Source organism: Epinephelus lanceolatus, chromosome 22 (genome assembly GCF_041903045.1).
Source record: "Epinephelus lanceolatus isolate andai-2023 chromosome 22, ASM4190304v1, whole genome shotgun sequence".
NCBI lineage: Eukaryota > Metazoa > Chordata > Actinopteri > Perciformes > Serranidae > Epinephelus > Epinephelus lanceolatus.
In genome coordinates this window covers 6,635,924-6,655,821 of record NC_135755.1, presented here as the reverse complement: position 1 = coordinate 6,655,821, position 19,898 = coordinate 6,635,924, and the positions used below count along the sequence as shown (strand labels likewise).

General features: G+C 40.4%; 2 protein-coding genes across 3 annotated transcripts; one reads left to right on the top strand and one right to left on the bottom strand.

The window, feature by feature from the left end:
• The first annotated feature begins 2,789 nt into the window (after positions 1–2,789).
• LOC117245817 (uncharacterized) lies at positions 2,790–13,358 on the top strand. The gene is made up of 10 exons (XM_033609362.2): positions 2,790–3,630; positions 4,671–4,865; positions 4,969–5,153; positions 5,248–5,360; positions 6,155–6,294; positions 6,841–6,929; positions 7,163–9,349; positions 10,572–10,650; positions 11,313–11,445; positions 13,129–13,358. Exons 1-10 carry the CDS (start codon positions 3,409–3,411, stop codon positions 13,236–13,238), a joined length of 3,453 nt encoding a protein of 1,150 aa, XP_033465253.2. The 5' UTR covers positions 2,790–3,408; the 3' UTR covers positions 13,239–13,358.
• A 185-nt stretch (positions 13,359–13,543) lies between these two features.
• On the bottom strand, positions 13,544–17,577 carry LOC144459644 (uncharacterized). Of its 2 annotated transcripts, none has more exons than XM_078164007.1 (3): positions 16,275–17,577; positions 14,900–15,105; positions 13,544–14,178 (listed from the first exon to the last, which is right to left on the bottom strand). In XM_078164007.1, exons 1-3 carry the CDS (start codon positions 16,351–16,353, stop codon positions 13,807–13,809), a joined length of 657 nt encoding a protein of 218 aa, XP_078020133.1. In that variant the 5' UTR covers positions 16,354–17,577; the 3' UTR covers positions 13,544–13,806. The 2 variants fall into 2 exon arrangements, with proteins under 2 accessions (XP_078020133.1, XP_078020132.1); XM_078164006.1 differs by having other exon boundaries at positions 13,544–14,181; positions 16,275–17,568.
• Between the last annotated feature and the right edge of the window lie 2,321 nt (positions 17,578–19,898).

Sequence of the window (19,898 nt, the reverse complement as noted above, 5' to 3'; positions counted from 1 at the left end):
AGCAGGTGGCGTCAGAGAGCTTTTGTCAGGTTTACCTTCCTCACAGGAGCCCAGTGTGTCAGAGCCACGTCAGAGTTTATATGACCGGAGTCACGGCTGTAAATTGAAGCTGTAAATCTCAGTGCCAGTTATAATTGCAGTAGAAAATAATAAAGGTCAGATGGAGGGAGATTAAACCCACATGTCACTCTTCCTACTGCTGTGCGGTCATTTGATTTTTGGAGTTTGATAATATTCTAATTTTTTAAGTTAATTTAATAATTAACACTTCTATGTTTATTTGTTTGTCAAGGATGGGATTGTGTTTTGTATTGTTTATTTAGTGTTGTTTATAGTCTAGTATAGAACTCCAGTGTGTGTAGTCTGACTTGTGTCTATGTGTAAAAACTGAAGTTAAAATTCAAATTAAACTTTAATCTTCAACTTAAAATACACAACAAACAGGACAAAGAACAGATGATATTTTCATACAAGGACAGAAAATCAAAAGAGGTGATGTCCTTTGTTTACAGCTCGTTTGCTAACTGCTAAATACATTTAGATTTTATAAAATGCAATTTATTCATTCATTCATTTGGTTTCAATAATAGCTAAACCTCATTTAAGTGACCTAATATTTAAATTACTTTAAAAAATAAATACCATAAAGCATTTTTTAAATTTATATATACATAAAATACTATTTTTTTCTATACTATTTTTTTTTAGAAAATTTAAACCTTTAAAATAAAATGCACTTATAGCACATAAAGTCTTTTTTTCTGACTTTTTTTTTTAAATTGAAGGACATGTAAATCATAGTGCTACAATTAAAACAATATTTTTTACTTTTGTTTGTATTGAAAACTTAATTCAGCAATACAATGTGCAAAAAAATGCCAGGTATAAAACGAAGAGCTGAAGTTGAACAAATAATAAAGTGAGAATGGAGATTAGAAAACAAAAACCAAATTAAAAAATTCAATTAAAAATATTCTACAAACGTGTCACTTGTTTTGTTCATCAGACCAGAGCAGCTCTGCACTGAGAAAATAAATGAATCAACGTCCACATGTGGAAATAATAACAGGATTCACTGGACAGACTGTACAACATGTGCATTACGTCACACGGTGTTTCAAACAAAATGCCTCCGCGGCAGGAGGTGTCACCATGGCAACGTGTTGGCTTACACACACGCGCGCAGGGGTCGAGTTGACTTCTCCGGTGACCGTGGGACAAAACACACACGCAAACAAACCGTTACTCCAGTGTTTACGCTGATAACGGAAGTTCAGCGCGGCGATCGAACCGTTAAAGGAGCTCAGCTGTAAGGTCAGTGTGTGTGTGTGTGTGTGTGTGTGTGTGTGGTGTTACTTTATTAACGGAAGTTTATCGGTGTTGGAAGGAGTCAGCTCTGTTAAAATACTAGTGGGCGACCACACTGTAAAGATACACTCACCGGCCACTTTATTAGGTACACCTGTTCAACTGCTCCTTAACACAATCAGCCAATCATGTGGCAGCAGCTCAGTGCATTTAGTCATGCAGACATGGTGAAGATGAGCTGCTGAAGTTCAAACTGAGCATCAGAAGGATGAAGAAAGGTGATTTAAGTGACTTTGAACGTGGCATGGTTGTTGGTGCCAGACGGGCTGCTCTGAGTATTTACTGGGATTTTCAGCACAACCATCTCTAGGGTTTACAGAGGATGGTCCCAAAAAGAGAAAATATCCAGTGAGCCAAAATGCCTTGTTGATGCCAGAGGTCAGAGGAGAATGGCCAGACTGGTCCAAGATGATAGAAAGGCAACAAGAAGTCGAATAACCACTGGTTCCAACCAAGGTGTGCAGAAGACCATCTCTGAAGCAACAACACCTTGTCCAACCTTGAAGCAGATGGGCTACAGCAGCAGAAGACCACACCAGGTGCCACTCCTGTCAGCTAACAACAGGAAACTGAGGCTACAATTCACACGGGTTTTCTCACCAAAACTGGACAATAGAAGATTGGAAAAACCACATTCACATGAAAGCATGGATCCATCCTGCCTTGTATCAACGCTTCAGGCTGCTGCTGGTGGTGTAATGGTGTGGGGGAGATTTTCTTAGTACCAACTGAGCATGGTTTAAACACCACAGCCTACCTGAGTATTGTTGCTGAGCGTGTCCATCCCTTTATGACCACAGTGTACCCATCTTCTGATGGCTACTTCCAGCAGGATAACGCACCATGTCACAAAACTCACATCATCTCAAACAGGACAATGAGTTCACTGTACTCCAATGGCCTCCACAGTCACCAGATCTCAGTCCAATAGAGCACCTTTGGGATGTGCTGGAACGGGAGATTCTCATCATGGATGTGGAGCCGACAAATCTGCAGCAACTGTGTGATGTCATCATGTCAATATGGACCAAAGTCTCTGAGGAATGTTTCCAGCTCCTTGTTGAATCTGTGACACCAAGAATTAAAAATGGAGTCCAACCTGGTACTAGCAAGGTGTACCTAATAAAGTGGCCGGTGAGTGTATGTCAGTGTAAACAGTAAAATGTAGTTAAAGTATTAATATAATATATCAATATAATATATTAGTCTTGTGTGTGATTTATCCTGGCTTCATATGAGTAGAGGAAATCTCCTCTCGTCTCTAGGCTAATTTATACAATGTAAAATGCCATACACACGTGCTAATAACGTTAGCATGTTGTATTTGTTTGGAAAACGTGTTTAGTATAAGACAGTTGTTTGTCAGTGAACCTTGTGAGCTGTAATGGAGTCGAATTTTGCAACAGTTACCTTTGTTAAATGTTGCTGTTGTCCCTGGCTTTATATGAGAAGAGGAAAAGTTTGCTAGCTGCTAGGCTAATTTATACAATGTAAAATGCCATAGGCTTGTGCTAAAAACATTAGCATGTTGTATTTGTGGGGAAAATGTGTCCAGATGAAGACAAGTGTTTGTCTGTGAATGCTTTGAGTTATAGTGAAGCTGATTTGTGTTCTTGTGTTTGAAACCGTCTCTATGAAGCTATGTTTAATGTGTGTTAAATGTGTGTTTTAAATCAACTAAACTCTACAGCACTTCAGATGTATATCGTGTATGGCCAGTCAGCTTGTAAATACTGATATGAATTTTTGTCCATATCACCCAGCCCTTGTCCAAGCCTCATCGTTATCACTAATGCGTTATAATTATTAACATTATTCAAAGGAAAAGCTGCAAATCGTCACATTTGATAAGCTGGAACCATCAAATGTTTTTAACTTAAGTAAGAGCTTCTTTTTATTACTTTCACTTTTCTTTTTTTTAACTGTCTTGAAATTTCTACATGTTTCTGTCTCTTTCTAAATTCAGTTAACCTCCTGGAGGCTGTGTTTGTTTGGGTGACGGTCAGATCAAAATCCCTATAACATTCACAGTAGATACTTATGTACTGTATTTTGAGTGATAGTAGTGATGTGTTGTTGTCCCTCCAGTGTTTAATGGAGCGTTATGAGTCTCTGGGTCTGGTCGGGGAGGGCAGTTACGGCACTGTGCTGAAGTGCCGTCACCGAGACTCCGGACGCCTCGTCGCCATCAAGAAGTTCGTGGACTCAGACGATGACAAGACGGTGAAGAAGATCGCCCTGAGGGAGATCAAGCTGCTGAAGGTATCTGTCAATCAATCAATCAGTCACTGAGCATCGGGTGGTCTGTATGAGCCTGAAACCTGAGTGAAGCAAAACACAAAGGCAGCCTGTCAATCACGAGACAAACCCAGAACAACTCAGAGTCATATTCTTGACATGAGAGGAAGGACTGGAAGACGAGACGTGTTGCCAGGATTTTTAAATGTATAGTCTCAGTCTTTAATGTAAGAGTCAACAGAACCAGAATTATCACCTCGCAGTTGTATACCTTCACAAACCTGTTGGTTTCCTCAAGTTGTTCTTGAGATATCTCTTTCATGAAAATGAGACACACAATGGAACAGTCACCTCGACCTTTGACCATCAAAGCCTAGTCAGTTCATCGATGAGTCTTATTGGACATTTGTGTCAAATACGAGGAAATTCAGTCAAGGCCTTCTTCAGATATCACGTTCACAAGAACGTGACTGAAGCAAGGTCACAATGGCCTTGACCTTTAACCATCAACCACTAAATTCTAATCAATTCATTCTTGAGTCCAAGTGGACATTTGTACCAAATATAAAGAAATTCCCTCAAGGCCTACGTTCACAAGAACGAGATGGACTCAAGGACATAGTGATTTTGGCGTTTAATGTGTGACCACCAAAATCTAATCAGTTCATCCTTGACTTAAAGTAGATTAACCTACCTAACCTAACCTAACCTAACCTAGATGTTTGTGTCAAATTTGAAAAAAATTCCGTCAAGGTGAGATATCACATTCATGAAAATGAGACAGACAAGGTCACAGTGACTATGACCTTTGACCACCAAAGTTGAATAAGTACATTTTTGATTGTAAGCATTGTTTTGCTAAATTTAAAGAAATTCCCTCAGACTTTTTATCGCACACTTATGAAACTAAAACAATTAAAGAAGTCATGAACTTCAAACCTTTATTTGGCACAAAGAGAAAAGCTCCATCAGGCTTCATCACCAGGTTTAGGCCAATTGGTACCAAGTAAAAGATGCTGTGATAAAACATTTGCCTCTCCGCTCTCATCTTTCTCACCATAAAGCAACTGCATCACGACAACCTGGTGAACCTTCTTGAAGTCTGGAAGCGTCGCCGCCGTTGGTATCTGGTTTTCGAGTTTGTGGAGCGAACCCTTCTGGATGACCTGGAGCAAAACCCCAGTGGACTGGACCTGAACACCAGCCGGCAGTACCTGTACCAGATCCTGAGGGCTGCTGCTTTCTGCCACCAGCAAAATGTGAGGACAAGCTCAGAGAAATTAACCACATCTTCTCCAGTATGGCTGACGGAGGAAGGATTAAACATTTTCCTGTGTTGTTATCATCCCTTTTTCTTCTTAGATCATCCACCGGGACATCAAACCAGAGAACATTCTCATCTCTCAGGGGGGTGTGGTTAAGATGTGCGACTTCGGCTTTGCCAGGACCATGACATCGCCAGCTGAGGGGGGCGTCTACACTGACTATGTGGCCACTCGCTGGTACAGAGCACCTGAACTGCTGGTGGGAGACACCAAGTACGGAAAGTAGGTGTTGACATGTACACCCGAGGATGTGTTAGTGTTTATTGTCTGTTGATAAAGATGCTAACGACTGTGTGTATGTGTCTGTGGTGTGTAGACCGGTAGATGTGTGGGCTGTTGGTTGTCTGTTATTAGAGATGTTAACAGGTCAGCCTCTCTTTCCTGGAGACTCCGACCTCGACCAAATCTACCACATTGTCAGGTGCTTTGGTAAGTACTGTATGTGTATTAGGGGGCTTTCACGCCTGCCCTGTTTGGTTTGATTCAATTGAATTCAAGTTTGTTTGCCCCCTAAGTGCGGTTTGTTTGAGCAGGTGTGAACACAGCAATCACATTCAGGTGTGCACCAAAACAACCAGACCAAGACCTTCTTGAAGAGGTGGTCTCAGTCCGGTTATAAACAAACTCTGATGCGGTTCATTTGTGTGAGAAGGTGTTCCGACCTGGATGTGAAGCAACTGCAGTCACATGACACATTGTTTGGGTTAAACATGAGCATGTTACAGTCCTGGAGGATTATTAATGCACCTCCTCCTGTACTGCCTTAATATGCACATTCAGCACATCCAATGCATCAAAACATTGTTTTCTAGTCGGAGCCGCGCCTCGTTTTCAAACTGTATGGTTTGACTAAAATGAACAATGACAGCAATATAGTCCACGATGAGCAGCGCTAAAATCAACCTGCGTAGTTGTTCCTCCATTGTGACATTAGAAAGTGTCACATTTATCTTGCAAGTGTACTCTTCTTCAATGTTTGCTTTACTTCCTGGATTTTTCCCACATGGAAATTCTGACCAATCAAGAGCAGCTTTCTCGCGCAAGCCATTTGATCAGGTCCTCTTGTAAATGCTGCTGTGAGAACATGAACCAACTCTAGGCAATTACGCAGTTATACAACTGGACCAAAGCAAGACGACTCAAGGTCTGAAAACAGCCTTAGAAACAAATGTGCAAAATATCTTCTTTAACTCTGTTAACTCAGTTGTTTTGGATTCTCCTAGGTAACCTGACAGCTCATCACCAGGAGATGTTCTACAGGAACCCCGTCTTCTCTGGAGTCAGACTGCCTGAATGTTCTGGAAAAGTCCCACTGGAGCAGCGCTTCCCTACAATCACACCCAGTGCTCTGGACCTGGCTCAGGTGCAGTTTAGTTACTTTACGGACTGGAATACCACAATACAAATATTTAAGATAACTTTACGTGATCAAATAAAAATATACATTATATCAATTTGACTTCAGCTTTTGACCAAAGGTTCTTACTATAAGTGCCTTCAGCTCCATAGCAACAAGAGCTAGATCAGATCAAATGACAAGTCTGTGACTTCAACTTAAAGTTTCTGATGGAGATTTTCCAAAGCCCTTAGTTTGCCATCTTGTTAGGTGTAGGAGGGCGAGATGACATGCGACATTTGATAGCTAGTTACCCAGCATATTTTGACTTTGTTTTGTCAGTCCATCTGAAAAGCTGAGGTCACATCATACAAACAGCAGTAGTAATCAAGGTACAGTAGTTGACACAATAGGAAATCATCTATTGACCATCTTTCATATTGGCACCAAAACTCAGCATCTTTGGTTCTCAAAATATGCCAGCTATGAATTTGGTATTGGTATTTCAATTCACTGTCAGATTCTAAGTTAGACATATAAAATCCAGTCATATCTTTGTGTTGTTTATTTCAGAACTGTCTCCAGATGGATCCAGAAAGACGAGCTGAGTGTTCAGAACTGCTAGAACATCCTCTGTTCACACAAGACTCTTTCCATATAAGGTATGTCTGTGTGTTTGAAGTTAACAAGTAGTTGTGTGTGATTTTTACAAAGTTCCAACAGATGCATCCACCAGAGCTTATTGTACACAAGATCTTGTCGAGTTTTGTCATAGCTTCAGTTCTGTCATTAGAATAAGCTTTGAACTGTGTTAGCCAGAGCAGTAGTCATACCACATCAAACCACCAGCATTTTGATTGTTGAGTAGCCACCATTTTTGCCTGTTTCTATACAGATTTTTGGATGAGCTGAATGCCAAGATCCAAAAAGACCACAGAGAAAATTCAACCCTTCCCAAAATAACCAAAACCCCAAGACGAGAAAGGAGCGAAGGGGATGACAAGAACTGGAGAAGCAAAGACAAGACTGCCGGTGAGAAAGTTAACAAGGAAAAGGAGAGGAAGGAAGAAGAGAAGATGATGAAAACAAAAGGAAAGCAACCTTCGAAGCTTTCTAAAAGTATTCGGAACACTTCAGAACCATTGATTTCCACCAAACAATCTAAAACGTTAGGCGCCAAGATTATTGATAATGCAGCAAAAACGACTGTGGCCATTAAAGGTAAAGCAGGAAAGGCCACTGGTGTGGATCTGAGAAAAGAACCTGAGATTTCTAAATCAATCAAGACCCTTAATTCTGATTTATTTGGGGCAGAAAAGCCTGATCTGAGGGATAACAACACAGTGGTAGCTAAACCTAAATATGGGAAAGTCGCTTCTCCAGAGAACATGGAAGATCATTTGAAAACTATGGATACAAAAGGCAGAGATTCTGGTTGCTTGCATTCTAGTTACCCCAACAACATTGTGTCAGGTGTGACCTACCAATCAGAGCCAAGTCAAGGCTTTGGGAAGAGCTTGAACAATTCAAACACAAAAGTACCCAACTTGTCTAAGAACTCAACCATTGACCATTCATATTGGAGTACATCACAGAAAGCCTCTTTGAAGTCAACCATTGATCATACAGACCCACACTTAACACAGAAAGTTAGTAAAAATTCCACTACAGAATGCCCTGAAGGTGCTTCAACAGTTGTAACTTCTAAAATATCAAACAGTGACCAAGTTGAGACAAGCATGACACTTCAATCATCACAACAGTCAAGCAATGACCACATCTATCCCCCAACTATCCCCTCTGACACCAAGCCATGCAAGACAACTACAACTCTGGAGCATCACACCAATTGCTCAGCGCCGGACAGAGAGCAAACAAGAACCTCTGAGTGTCCAAAAGTCTTAGCCTCAAATCCTAAGCCATCCAAGAATACCTCAAACTCGGTCCCCAAAATGACCAAAAACAACACATCTTTGTCCACCAGTCCCTCAAAGACTCTAACCTCAGATCATTCAAGGCAGTCCTCCACAGTCTTTATGGAGGCCAGTCCTGCCCACAGCACTGCAACACTACCTCAAGAAACCTCAACTTCAAAGGTGCCTAAAACATACTCATCATCAGATCCTAAACCCACAAATGACACCTGTGTACCTAACAAATCTTCAAGGGGTGCTCCAATAGACGGGGAACTTACAGAAGTATCTATTACAACCAAAAATCAGCAGGGTATCAATGAGGATCATGGGTGCTTGAGGATGAGCCCAGCTGCAAACCACTTTGAGATATCCAATGCTTCAGGTGGAGATTACAAAGAGAATCCTGGATCTTCAGAGCCCTCTAGTGTCCATCTGCAGAGCACTTCGAAATCCAAGATCATAACAGAATCCAGAACAACTTCAACATCCATGCCAAGTAATATACTTAAAACTACTATGTCACTAGAGGCCATTATTCCGAACACATTGACCGTCTCGGATAAAGAGAACAAAGAGGACTCAGAGCATTCTTTATCCATTAGTCCAACAACCAAGTCTTTAGTAAATCAAACCTCAAAGGTTTCTGGAATCTCAAATATTGAGCAAAAGAACAACAGCAGTGAAGCTGAACCGAACACAAAATCTGTGAAACCTCCTCATTTTAAATCTTTGACAGGCGAACCAAAAACAAAGCTTGGATCTTTTAGCAACCACACCAAGTCTACTGCAACAATGACCCTAAAGACTCAGAAAACTACTTTTCCTGTAGAGGCAAGAAAGAAAAGAGACAACCCAGAAAGGGACGGCACAGCAATTATATCCACTATCACAGATTCAACTTCATTCACCTCTGCAACGACTCCAGACCACAAAGTTTCATCAAGAAGCTCCATCTTTCACAACATGGACACTGCAGATGTTCATGAGTTTTCCCCCAGTGTACCCCATTCCTCTCCACCGCCTCCTCCTCCTCCTCCCTCTTCCACTCCTCTACTCCTCCCTCCATCCTCAACACCCTTTATCCCCCCCTTCTCTGTTGTCGAACCAGCCGCCGGAAATCACCTTTCCCCGGGGGCAGGTGTCCATCCTGGGACCCACAGCCATAGGTACTCCACTTTTCACTTTTCAGTACCATAAAGAACTGCACAAACGTTTCAAGCCTTTTAAGCACAGTTTTTGCAAGATTGTCATTTTCAGTTGACTCTGAGTTTGAGGTAGAATTTACCAGGGGTGACAATGTCATGTCATTGTCACAATGTCATTTAAATACTTGTCACCATTTTGTGGCTATTTCTTGTTGCTATTTTGCATAGAAGTAGCTAGCTAACTACATAGACAAATTTTCCACCCACAAAGCTCTCAACTGGACGATTGTCTTCCAGTTTCAATGACCACAACACCCAACCTATTTGAATCACTGAACAAATCCATGATGTGGCATTAATTTAGAGGTCTGGAACCAAGTTATAGATTATCAAATGGAAGCAAATATGCATTTCCAAGGGTAGCAAAGGCATGACACGCCCTACTTTACCCAAATTAGCATCAGGGAAACTGCTGTCAATGACCACAAAACCAAACCTTTTTGAATCACTCAACAAATCTCCAATGTGCCGTTAATTTAGAGGTCTGGAACCTTCCATATGGTAATTTATAGCTTAGTCTGGAACCAAGCTATAAATTATCAAATGGAAGCAAATATGAACTTCTAAGGGTAGTGAGGGCATGACACGCCCTACTTCACACTTTTCTGATTGGCTTGTACTTGCTGCCTTTATTGGAGAGGACTGAGATTGGTTAAGGTTCGGGAAAGAATATCAGCGTAAGCCAGTCAGAGTCTGAGTATGGCAGGTCATGCTGTCACTGTCCTAGGAAACCCAAATTTGCATCAGGGTTACTGCTGTTAATGACCACAACACCAAACCCTTTTGAATCACTCAACAAATCTGCAATGTGGCGTTAATTTAGAGGAACCAAGTTAAATTCTAAAAGAACAAAAGCACAACTTGACAAATTGGCCAGTGTTAAAAGTTCTTCTATTTGTTTGTTTACATTTTTCATGATTAATGATCTAACACCTAGCCAAAAAAGTTAGCTAAAGCTAGCTGGTTTTATTTGTAAAACTGTCTATGTCTCTACTGCTGTGCGTTGTAATTGTTCATTGACATACATTAATTATTTGGTAAGTTTCTATATTTTAGAACCAAACCATGCATGTGAAAATATTCCTGAACTGCGCCTAAATTTGTTTCATCCGTAAGGTTCATTGTTAATCAAATATTTTGTTGTAAATATATGCTAGAATGTGTAACTTTGTGTTTATCACAGGTGTTCAGACAAGTCCAGGCATCATGGTGGCATTTACAGTCGACTGTCTGGCCACATTACCGGATCCCTCGCTGCACAGGTAAACTCTGTGTGTGTGTGTGTGTGTGTGTGTGTGTTTAACTTGTTATACAACAGAATCACAATGAATGTGAATGTGCATGTAAAAGCCACTTAAGAACATATTTATATTTGGTAAAAATGCCTGTCTTGATATGACGTATCACATCTGATGATATTTAAAGTTTACACAACAGTTTCTGTATATTTTGAGTAGTGTATAGTAGTAGATTATGCTAAGGTTATTGTTAGAACCATTTTTAGCAAGTCCTAGTTTCCTTTTTTTTGAGTCATTTTAATGCACCACCTGACCTGGCACCTCAGGAACCTTTATTTAAAGGCAGGTGTACTCAAGCAAGTGTGAAGCGTGGAAGAAGCAATGGGGTTACAGTCTTTAACTGCTGTGTTTTTGGTTAATCTTAGTTTTTATTGTTTGATGAAGTCTTTACCCCATTGATTTGAATTTTGCTTTTGTAAAGGCCTGATTACACCGGGAATGTTTGTTAGGGGGTTTTCGTTTTCAACTTTTTCCCTGCCTCGTGTGAGTACTGTGGATCTTCACAAAAGGAGCAGGAAAACGAGTCAAAACTGAGATACCTTCAAGACGAAGTGGCCTAGGAACTTTGGTATGTTGACATGGCCGCTATAGTGTGCCTCCAAAGTTATTACTTTCTCCCCCTTCAGGTGTCAGAGAAGAGTCTGTCTGATCGCTGTAACCTTGGCAACAGCAGTGGCATTACAGCAACCAAAAAGAAGTCAGACATCCATTTCCCAGATCTGAGAAGCTCAGTGCTGCCAGAGCTCAGAGGAAGAGAAGGTATACAAACAGGCCTTAGTATAGCACCCACATATTAGCAAAACAAAAGAGAACATCTTTTAAAGTATCAGGCTCTGTCAAGGCCAATTAATAGGTAGTCTCTTTATGTTAACTTTAACTGTACCCACCCCCTTTATCTGAACAATGGTTTAGAAATTTCAAAAATGAGTAATGAAATGTTCATAGAGCTTGTTTACACCTGGTATTAACATGGGCCATCTCTTCAAGAAGGTATAGGTCTGGTTGTTTTGGTGCACATCTAAGTGCAATTGTTGTGTTCACACCTGCCCGAACGAACCGCACTTAGGGGGCAAACGAACTTGAGTTCAATAGAACCAAACAGGGCAGGTATTAAAGCACCCTGAGGTGATCCCATCACAAGTGGACAGCGCTAAATACAAATGTAGTCGTAAGGTGATCCGATTACTGGTTGGTGAGGCGGTCTGAAACACCACATATCTGTTGTAGTGTTAACGCTAATGTATTCAGATGTGTCCTTGACATCAGCTACATAATTAATGCAGAACGTGGTGATTGTTTTGATGACAGCATGCTAATGCTCTATAACTTGCCCATTTTACAACGACATACGAAATTTTGCGTGATCGTCCATCATTTTGCCCTGTGCCAGGAGACCTGTTGAATTCTGCCAACTGCTAAGGGGACTGGCGAGCATGCTAGGAAGCAGCTAGCGAGATCGTCTACATCATAACTGTGTCCGAGGCCCTTTGACCATCTAGTGTAAGTGACTTGGGCAGTCACGAAATCTGTATTCAGTTGGAGATGCATGATGGACATGAACGGCTGTCCACTTGTGTTCGGACAACTGAAACGCACGTTAATGCCAGGTGAACACAGGCTTAAGGTCTGGGTTTTAGAAAATGGGAAGTGCTGGCTGAAACTTCATTGCACAGAGAAAAACAAATTCAGAAATGTTGTAGCGCTCCCTTCAGGACATTCATTTTTGTACGCAAAAAAGAAAAGCATTTCAGGACTTTGCCTCCGAAACAATGACAAGCATAGTTTTCTTACATTTGCCATAAGTCCTTTCAGTGGCTTCTGAGTTATAGATAGATAAGACACAGACATAAAACATCCATTGCAAGTTAATTTTGATAACAGATTTTGTGGTCAACATGTAAAATGATGTATTTTTGTGGCTAGTTGCTACAAACAAATAAATATTCATACTTTCACCAATTTATTTATTCATACTTAGAACCAAACAGTCGAACCAGGCTGTTGTCATGCACCATTCGTATGTTTCCTACGAAAAGTAATACACCAAAAGTTGTGCATATACAGTGCAATGTTGAGCCAGTAATTCATGCATAACCCACGTAACCTGCAATGACTTAATCAGTGCGCTGACAGGACTAAACAAGGAAGCAGTCCTGAGCTGCCCAGATTGGAGGCACGTTGGGGGGGTGGATTGGTCAAAAAAACACATGACTTTCCCCAGGAGACTGGTGTTCAGAACCATGTGAACTCTGAGTCATTTTAAGGTCCGTGCTCACCATGTTCCTTTTGCTAAACCCAACATAACTTTACATTAATTACATAAGTTAAGGAAGTAATGTCATTTGTGGGGTGCTAATATGTAGGATATAATACACACTGTTGTTTGAAGATAGGCTGATCAAACTGAAGGTAAATGAAGTGATAACTCCGATATTTTCTCAGGCAAACACAACAAAGGAATTTCGAAGGATCAGAGGAAAGACAAACAGCAAGTTCTTCCATCAGAACCACAGCAGCACGGACACAACAGCACTGAGACACAATCACCATAACGGACGCCCCTGTCAGACATGCACCTCTCTAGTTTAATGTGATGTCAACATGGACATAATTAGGCTGGTTATTTATCAAGAGGTAAGCCAAATAATGATGAAATGCAGGAATAGAATTATAAGTTTTGAGCATCTTTAATGAAAAAGAGACAAATGTTTCAGATTCCAGGTTTGTTTTGTTTAGTTAGCTACACCTTTTCAAAGCTGCAAACAGGATATTCATATGTGAATATTTTTTAAGTGGTTATTAAACAGTTTTACGTGGACATTTTAAGAATAAAGCTTTTAAAAAATGAAAATCGCTTGTGTGGGTTTATAGCAGCAGCTAAGCTAAAGGCTGTAAACTAACAAACTGTACATACATGTACATTTTCCTTGAACTCTGATAGCAACAACATACAAAATATTTACTGATATTACAACAACAATGCAGATAGCTACAACTTTTAGCCAGTAGTAAACCAACGAGGAACTGGTACAAAACTGTAATCTCTTTCACTTCCAGTTATTTTCATTAAAAACCAAAAATATGAAAATACCAATAAGATGAAAATATCATGATGTCATTTTAAGACTCGTCACTGGAGTCCTCTGAAGAAGATGAACCTATTTTCCATCTGTTCTTGTCCGTCCACCTTAGTCTTTTCAGAGGCGTTGCAGCTGACTCGTCGCTATCTGATGTCATAGCATAACCTCTTTGAGGCGGCCATCCCATTGGCTTGGAGAATATATTGTTATATATATACCGTGGGGGCGAATGAGCTGCGTGTGCTCTGTTAATGTTCAGGAGGTAGTGGAGGAGGCTGGCAACAGCGTTGGAGCGGCTGACAGTGACTGGTCGTGCTGGAGCTGGCTTTGGCCTGATGGGTGTTCTCGTGTTTTTGGATTCTGGTTTCCTTGGTGATGATGGGACAGCTGGCTTTTTGGTTGTGGTCGCAACCTGCTGGAGGATTATACGCAAGAGATTAAAACAGAGCAAGAGAAGCTTATTTGTGAGACACGTTGCAAAGACATTCACTGGAGCAACATTTAAAACACAATGAGGAGAAAAGTAAAAGCATGTAAGCAAGCTAATGTTAGCATTTAGCTCAAGTTCAGCCTCAGGCCCTGATCATATAGAAAGTGTTTTCAGGTTGCAAAACATGAGGCATGCCGAAAAAAAATATGCTTGCTGCACCTTTTTATTGTCGTCAGGCAACCACACCATCAACTCCTTACGTGAACCTTCCCGTGTAATCAATCTACTGTTTAATTATGTTAATTATTTCACAATAATTAGTGTCTAGTTCCTAAAATGTTGTGGCAGAGGGTACTTGCTGTAGCTCTGGTTGAGGGTGAGAGGCTGTCAGTAAATAGTTTCTTGGGCATAGAGAAACTGAGATGTGTGCGGGTACGTGAGACCCTAAACAAGAGGTTGGGTCATGGGGAGTACCACCAGTTGGTCCAGGAGCTCCTCTTCCATGATGGCTTCTTTCAACTTGAGGAGTTCAGAGTTGTGAACTTCTAAGTGCTATATTGTAGACATCTGGACTTGCTTGAGTTTCTTTAAGACGTTTCATCTCCCATCCAAGAGGCTTCTTGAGTTCTTTGATGAGAGATGAAACGTCCTCAAGATACACAAACAAGTCCACTTGGATGACTGAGACTCTTCACCAACATACCTTCTTGGTGGTGGATGTGGTCGTGGTTGGTTTTGTGGTGGTTGTAGTTGTAGTTGTGGTGGTTGTAGTTGCAGGCGTGGTCGTGGTTGTTTTTTTGGTGGTTGTAGTTGTAGGTGTGGTTGTGGTGGTGAAGGGTGCAGGCGTGGTGACAAAGAAAATGCTGCAGATGTCCACGGCAGAACCATCGACCTCTGGAGGCTCAAACTCTGATGGAGAGAGATTAAAGGCATGTTGATTAATTTTCAGCTTTTAATATCACTGTCAATCAGTGGAGTGTACAAAGGGATGTGTCAACTATAGAAATTAGAATCAGTACTGTTAGTGACCAAAAATATCCGAACATCAGAAACCAGTTGTCTAAGAATCAGAAAAGGATTTTTTGACAAGTAGGTTTTCACTTTACAGAAAACTATGAAGTTTATCAGTTTAATATTTAAATATCTTATATTTGTACTGTATTCAGCTGAATATAGGTAAAAAAAAACCCAAACAAATATTGCTTTCTGTTTTTATTTACGTTTTGGCGTCCCAACTTGTTTGGACTTGGGGTTGTATATTAAATAAAACTATTTCATGTTTATTATGTTATGTAGGCTAATTTTTCTAGTAATGTCCAGTAATTGATTAGGTTGCCTGTGTTTTCTTTTCATATGAGGGAGCTACATAACATCACGCAAAAAAGTTGAAATATTTTAATTTTCAAAAGCAATGCTGTCTGCTGTTACAGTTGCCGGTATTCTCTGCTGGCCTGACCTGACACTGTCGTACTGTTCTCATCCATTGGCATGATATCCGGTTTGTTGTCTACCGTCAATGTGAACTTCTTCATGTATGCCCATATAAATCAAACAAAAGTCAAACTTACCTCTACGGAGAATTGGCTTTTGAAAGTGATGTACTGTTTGCCTCTCTAATCCCATCATTTTTGGAGGTTATGTTACAGTTAAGCCATGTTTCCACCAAACACTTTCAGTATGTTGATGAATTGTCTTACTGACCATATTTGCTCTTTAAAAACCTTTGCATCCCTTTTTTTACAGGTGTTTACACCATGTAACAGTGAACCTTTTATTTATCTTTACTGGGGTCAACAGGTGTTGTTGCCTTTACCTGTCTGTGAACACCAAGGTGTCTGTGCTGCTATCTGATCTGTTAGTCTGTGTTGCATATTTCATGATGACAGGTCTAAGGTGTGTTTTTCCTTTTGTTTGCAGTTAAGCTATGATGCAGAGAACATGCTTTAGAAGCAAGCTCTGTGTTCCAAGACAATCACAGAGGTCAAACTGGCATTTTTTTTAAAACATGCACTGCAAATATAAAAATGGTTGTGTTCAGTAAAGTTTCCTCAGATGAAGATGAGCATGTTAATACTTACCTTGAGTCAAGTCGACGTTCTGAACTCTGAGGAAGAGGAGGAAAAGGAAGGGCAGAGCTGTGGGCCTGCAGGACATCATGTTGGCGAACAGAAATAACAGAACAAATTAAAAATTTTGAAGAGGGCAAAGATATTAAAACTGGAGAAGGATTATAGCTGGTATGAAGAAGAGTTGGAGGAGGACAGACTGCAGACTGACTGAAGAAGACTGAGATGATGAAAGTGATAGAATAAAAAAGGGAGGGAATATGAGGAGGGAGGAGAGATGAAGGGAAATGATGGATAACGTCTAGACGGTAAAGTTCGTCTGAGCAGATCTGACAGGGTTTGTGGTTCTGAGTTGCAACAGGGAAGACTTACGGAGACACGTCCACTAACCTCAGCTACACCCTGATTTACAGATGTTTCACACTGTGTTCACTTCACTTGATTTGCAGCTTAATGAGAACAGTTAGATTTACCACTAAACATGAGTCATTTTTAAAACAATGGTTCCTTTATTTCACACAGAGGTAGACAAACAGTTCCTCAGCCAAAATCACAACTGTAGCAGATTGTATCAGATGTAGCTAGCTAGCTAATTAAGCTAACGTGCATTTGCTTTATTTGCTTCAACCGACTTTTTCATGTTTTAAAACAGGACGCCAGTTACTTCTGGTCATAAGGTAGTTAGCCAAAAGTGCAAACTATAGCTTCAACATTTGAGAGAAAGCCAAAGGTTTACAGGCCTGCTGTGCTTGGTTATTGTTACTTAGCTATGATTGGACAGTTGCTGTTGTTATCTATTATTAAATTCACACGATTGCCCCTTGAAGTCTCAACAACAACAGCAATTTGGAAAGCAGTGAAAATTTTGGTACACAATTCTAACATCACGTTGGTTGTAGTTGCTATCCACATAAAGTGATCGAGATTAATTCGAAAAGTTAATTTTTAGCATTAACTTTGATAATAAGTCAGGTTAAGTAATATTTTAGTGGTTTTAGGAAATGAGTTACAAGCTTTAAGCTCATGAGTGCACCAAAGACAGAGGAACGACTTACAGACTTGTGAAATAGGACCATAGGAGCACATGAATGCAGCATAGGCCGAAATGTTGTGTAGCTAACTGAACCAACTGACGGAGCTAACGTTAGCTAACTGAACCAACGGACAAAGCTAATATTGCTAACTGAACTAACTGACAAAGCTTACGCAAGCTTGCTAATATTTAACCCCTTAAGACTAACATGATGAAAATGACAGAATGCTATTACTGATAATTTAAACTGGGAAGATTTTGAATTACACTTAACAAAAATAATACAACATACCTCAAAACATACCCCAGCATAAGACTAAATGTTGTATAGCTAACTGAACCAAGTGACAAAGCTATTAGCTAACTGAACCAAGTGACAAAGCTAACATTAGCTAACTAAACTAACTGACAAAGCTAACGTAAGCTAACTGAACCAACTGACAAAGCTAACCAACTGACAAAGCTATCGTTAGCTTGCTAATATCTGACCCATTGCTTTTCCAAAACAACAACAGCGTAATTGCCAAAATTGCACTATTCCTACTCAGGGAAAGGGTTTAGCAAACTTATGCAAACTCCTGGTTCAGTTGTTTGAATTTTTTTTTAGCTACCACATCCTTTTTTTGCTTTGCAAAGCAATCCGGTGAAACTACTTTTAGCTAAAAAGCATAATATACTGTGTTGCTGACAGCTGGTCTTCTTATTTGTTTAGACATAGCTCATGTCAGTGAACAAAGAGTTAGTCAGTTGTGTTCTTTGCTGTCTGAGGTTGAATGGAAGACGGTGACGAGCCAGACAAGTCTGTGCTTTAAATGCTTTTCTCCCTCTGACATCAGTTGAAACAGACAAAGAGACGTCACTTCTTCCACTTGGAGTTTCCCTGCCAGGTTTTCCTAATCCGTTTTGCCGTCTTACTAAACCTCATAACAGATTGTGTAATTTTATTCCCGCAGAGATCAGTGAAGCATTAAATCTTCTTTTGATCTCTGAAAGGTGATTACCAGTAGAAGTGTGACGCAAAGAGAAATCATCACCACAGTGTGGTGTTTCAGTTTATCTAGGATCCAGTCTAGACTTGAGTTATCTTGCAAACATCGGATATTTTGATATCCTGTACTTATCAAGGTGCTTGCACATACATGAATGTCATTTTTCTGCTACTTTATGCTTCTACGCTACAAGTCAGAGAGAAATTATACCACTTACATAAAAACATTTTTCACAGTTGAAGTTAATTTGCAAACTAAAATTTAACAGGCAACATGACAGTTTGTAAACTATGATGCACGAAATTTGTTTGATTAATTAAAATCTGAAACCCCTTTCACACTGCCTGTTCAAGGCAGGAATGCATCGCCGTTATCCCCCTCGCCGGTTTTTATAAAAGATACAGTCATGGAACAGGAGGACAGAGCTTTCTCACGTTTAAGCTGGCAGCCAAGACAATAACAGCACATGTTCGATGTCAGTGTAAAAGAGACAGCCTGCAGGACGGGACCACGGACAGGATGGGCGAGGCGTTTTGATGACTTGTCATGTGTGCTACCCTCTGTCGGGAGACTTAAAAAACAGCAAGAAGCAGTTAGCAGCTAACTCAAAGCAGGAGAGCAGTGGCCGAAAGGTTCTGCAAATTGGGGAGACAATGAGGTCCTTGAACCCTCTGAGTAGAGGACAAGATCAGCCACCATATAGAGAAATGTTAAATGATTGTTATTCCATTGTTATTGTTTATAAAGCGCTGTTGATGCATACGTTATATGTCACACTAGAGGCTGACATGTCTTGCGCTTCATGCTTCTTTTGCCTCCGTGATGCCGGCATGCTGTCTAAGGCTGCTTTTAGTCCAAGAGTTGTCTTGCTTTGGTCCGAATCAGGGACTAATTTTGTTCCAAAGTTGTATAATTGCCTGGAGTTGGTTCGTGTTCTCACGGCAGCATTTACAAGAGGACCAGATCAAATGCCTTGAGCGAGAAAGCTGCTCTTGATTGGTCCGAATTTCCATGTGGGAAAAATCCAAAGCAAACGTTGAAGAAGAGTACACTTGCAAGATAAATGTGACACTTTTTAATGTCACAATGGAGGGACAACTACGCAGGTTGATTTTAGCGCTGCTCATCGTGGACTATATTGCTGTCATTGTTCATTTTAGTCAAACCATACAGTTTGAAATCGAGGCACGGCTCGAACTCCATCATTTGTAACCGGTCAGAGACCACCTCTTCAAGAAGGTCTCGGTCTGGTTGTTTTGGTGCACACCCGAGTGCGATTGCTGTGTTCACGGACGAACTGCACTTTGGGGGAAAGGAACTTGAGTTCGATTGAACCAAACAGGGCAGGTGACAAAGTCTGGCAGTACTGATCGATTACTCCAACCGACTTGTTTCAAGTACTTTTTTAAATTAAACTTTTTCTATTTCTAGTGTAGCAAACTGTCTAATTCTTCGTTGGTACTTTTACTTTTGATACTTGAAGTACATTTTGCTGATAATATTTACAGTATGTTTACTAAAGTAAGATTATGAATGCAGGACTGTTACTTGTAATGAACCCTTTTCAAAGTGTGGTACAACCACTTTTACTTTAATTAAGGCTCTGAATACCTT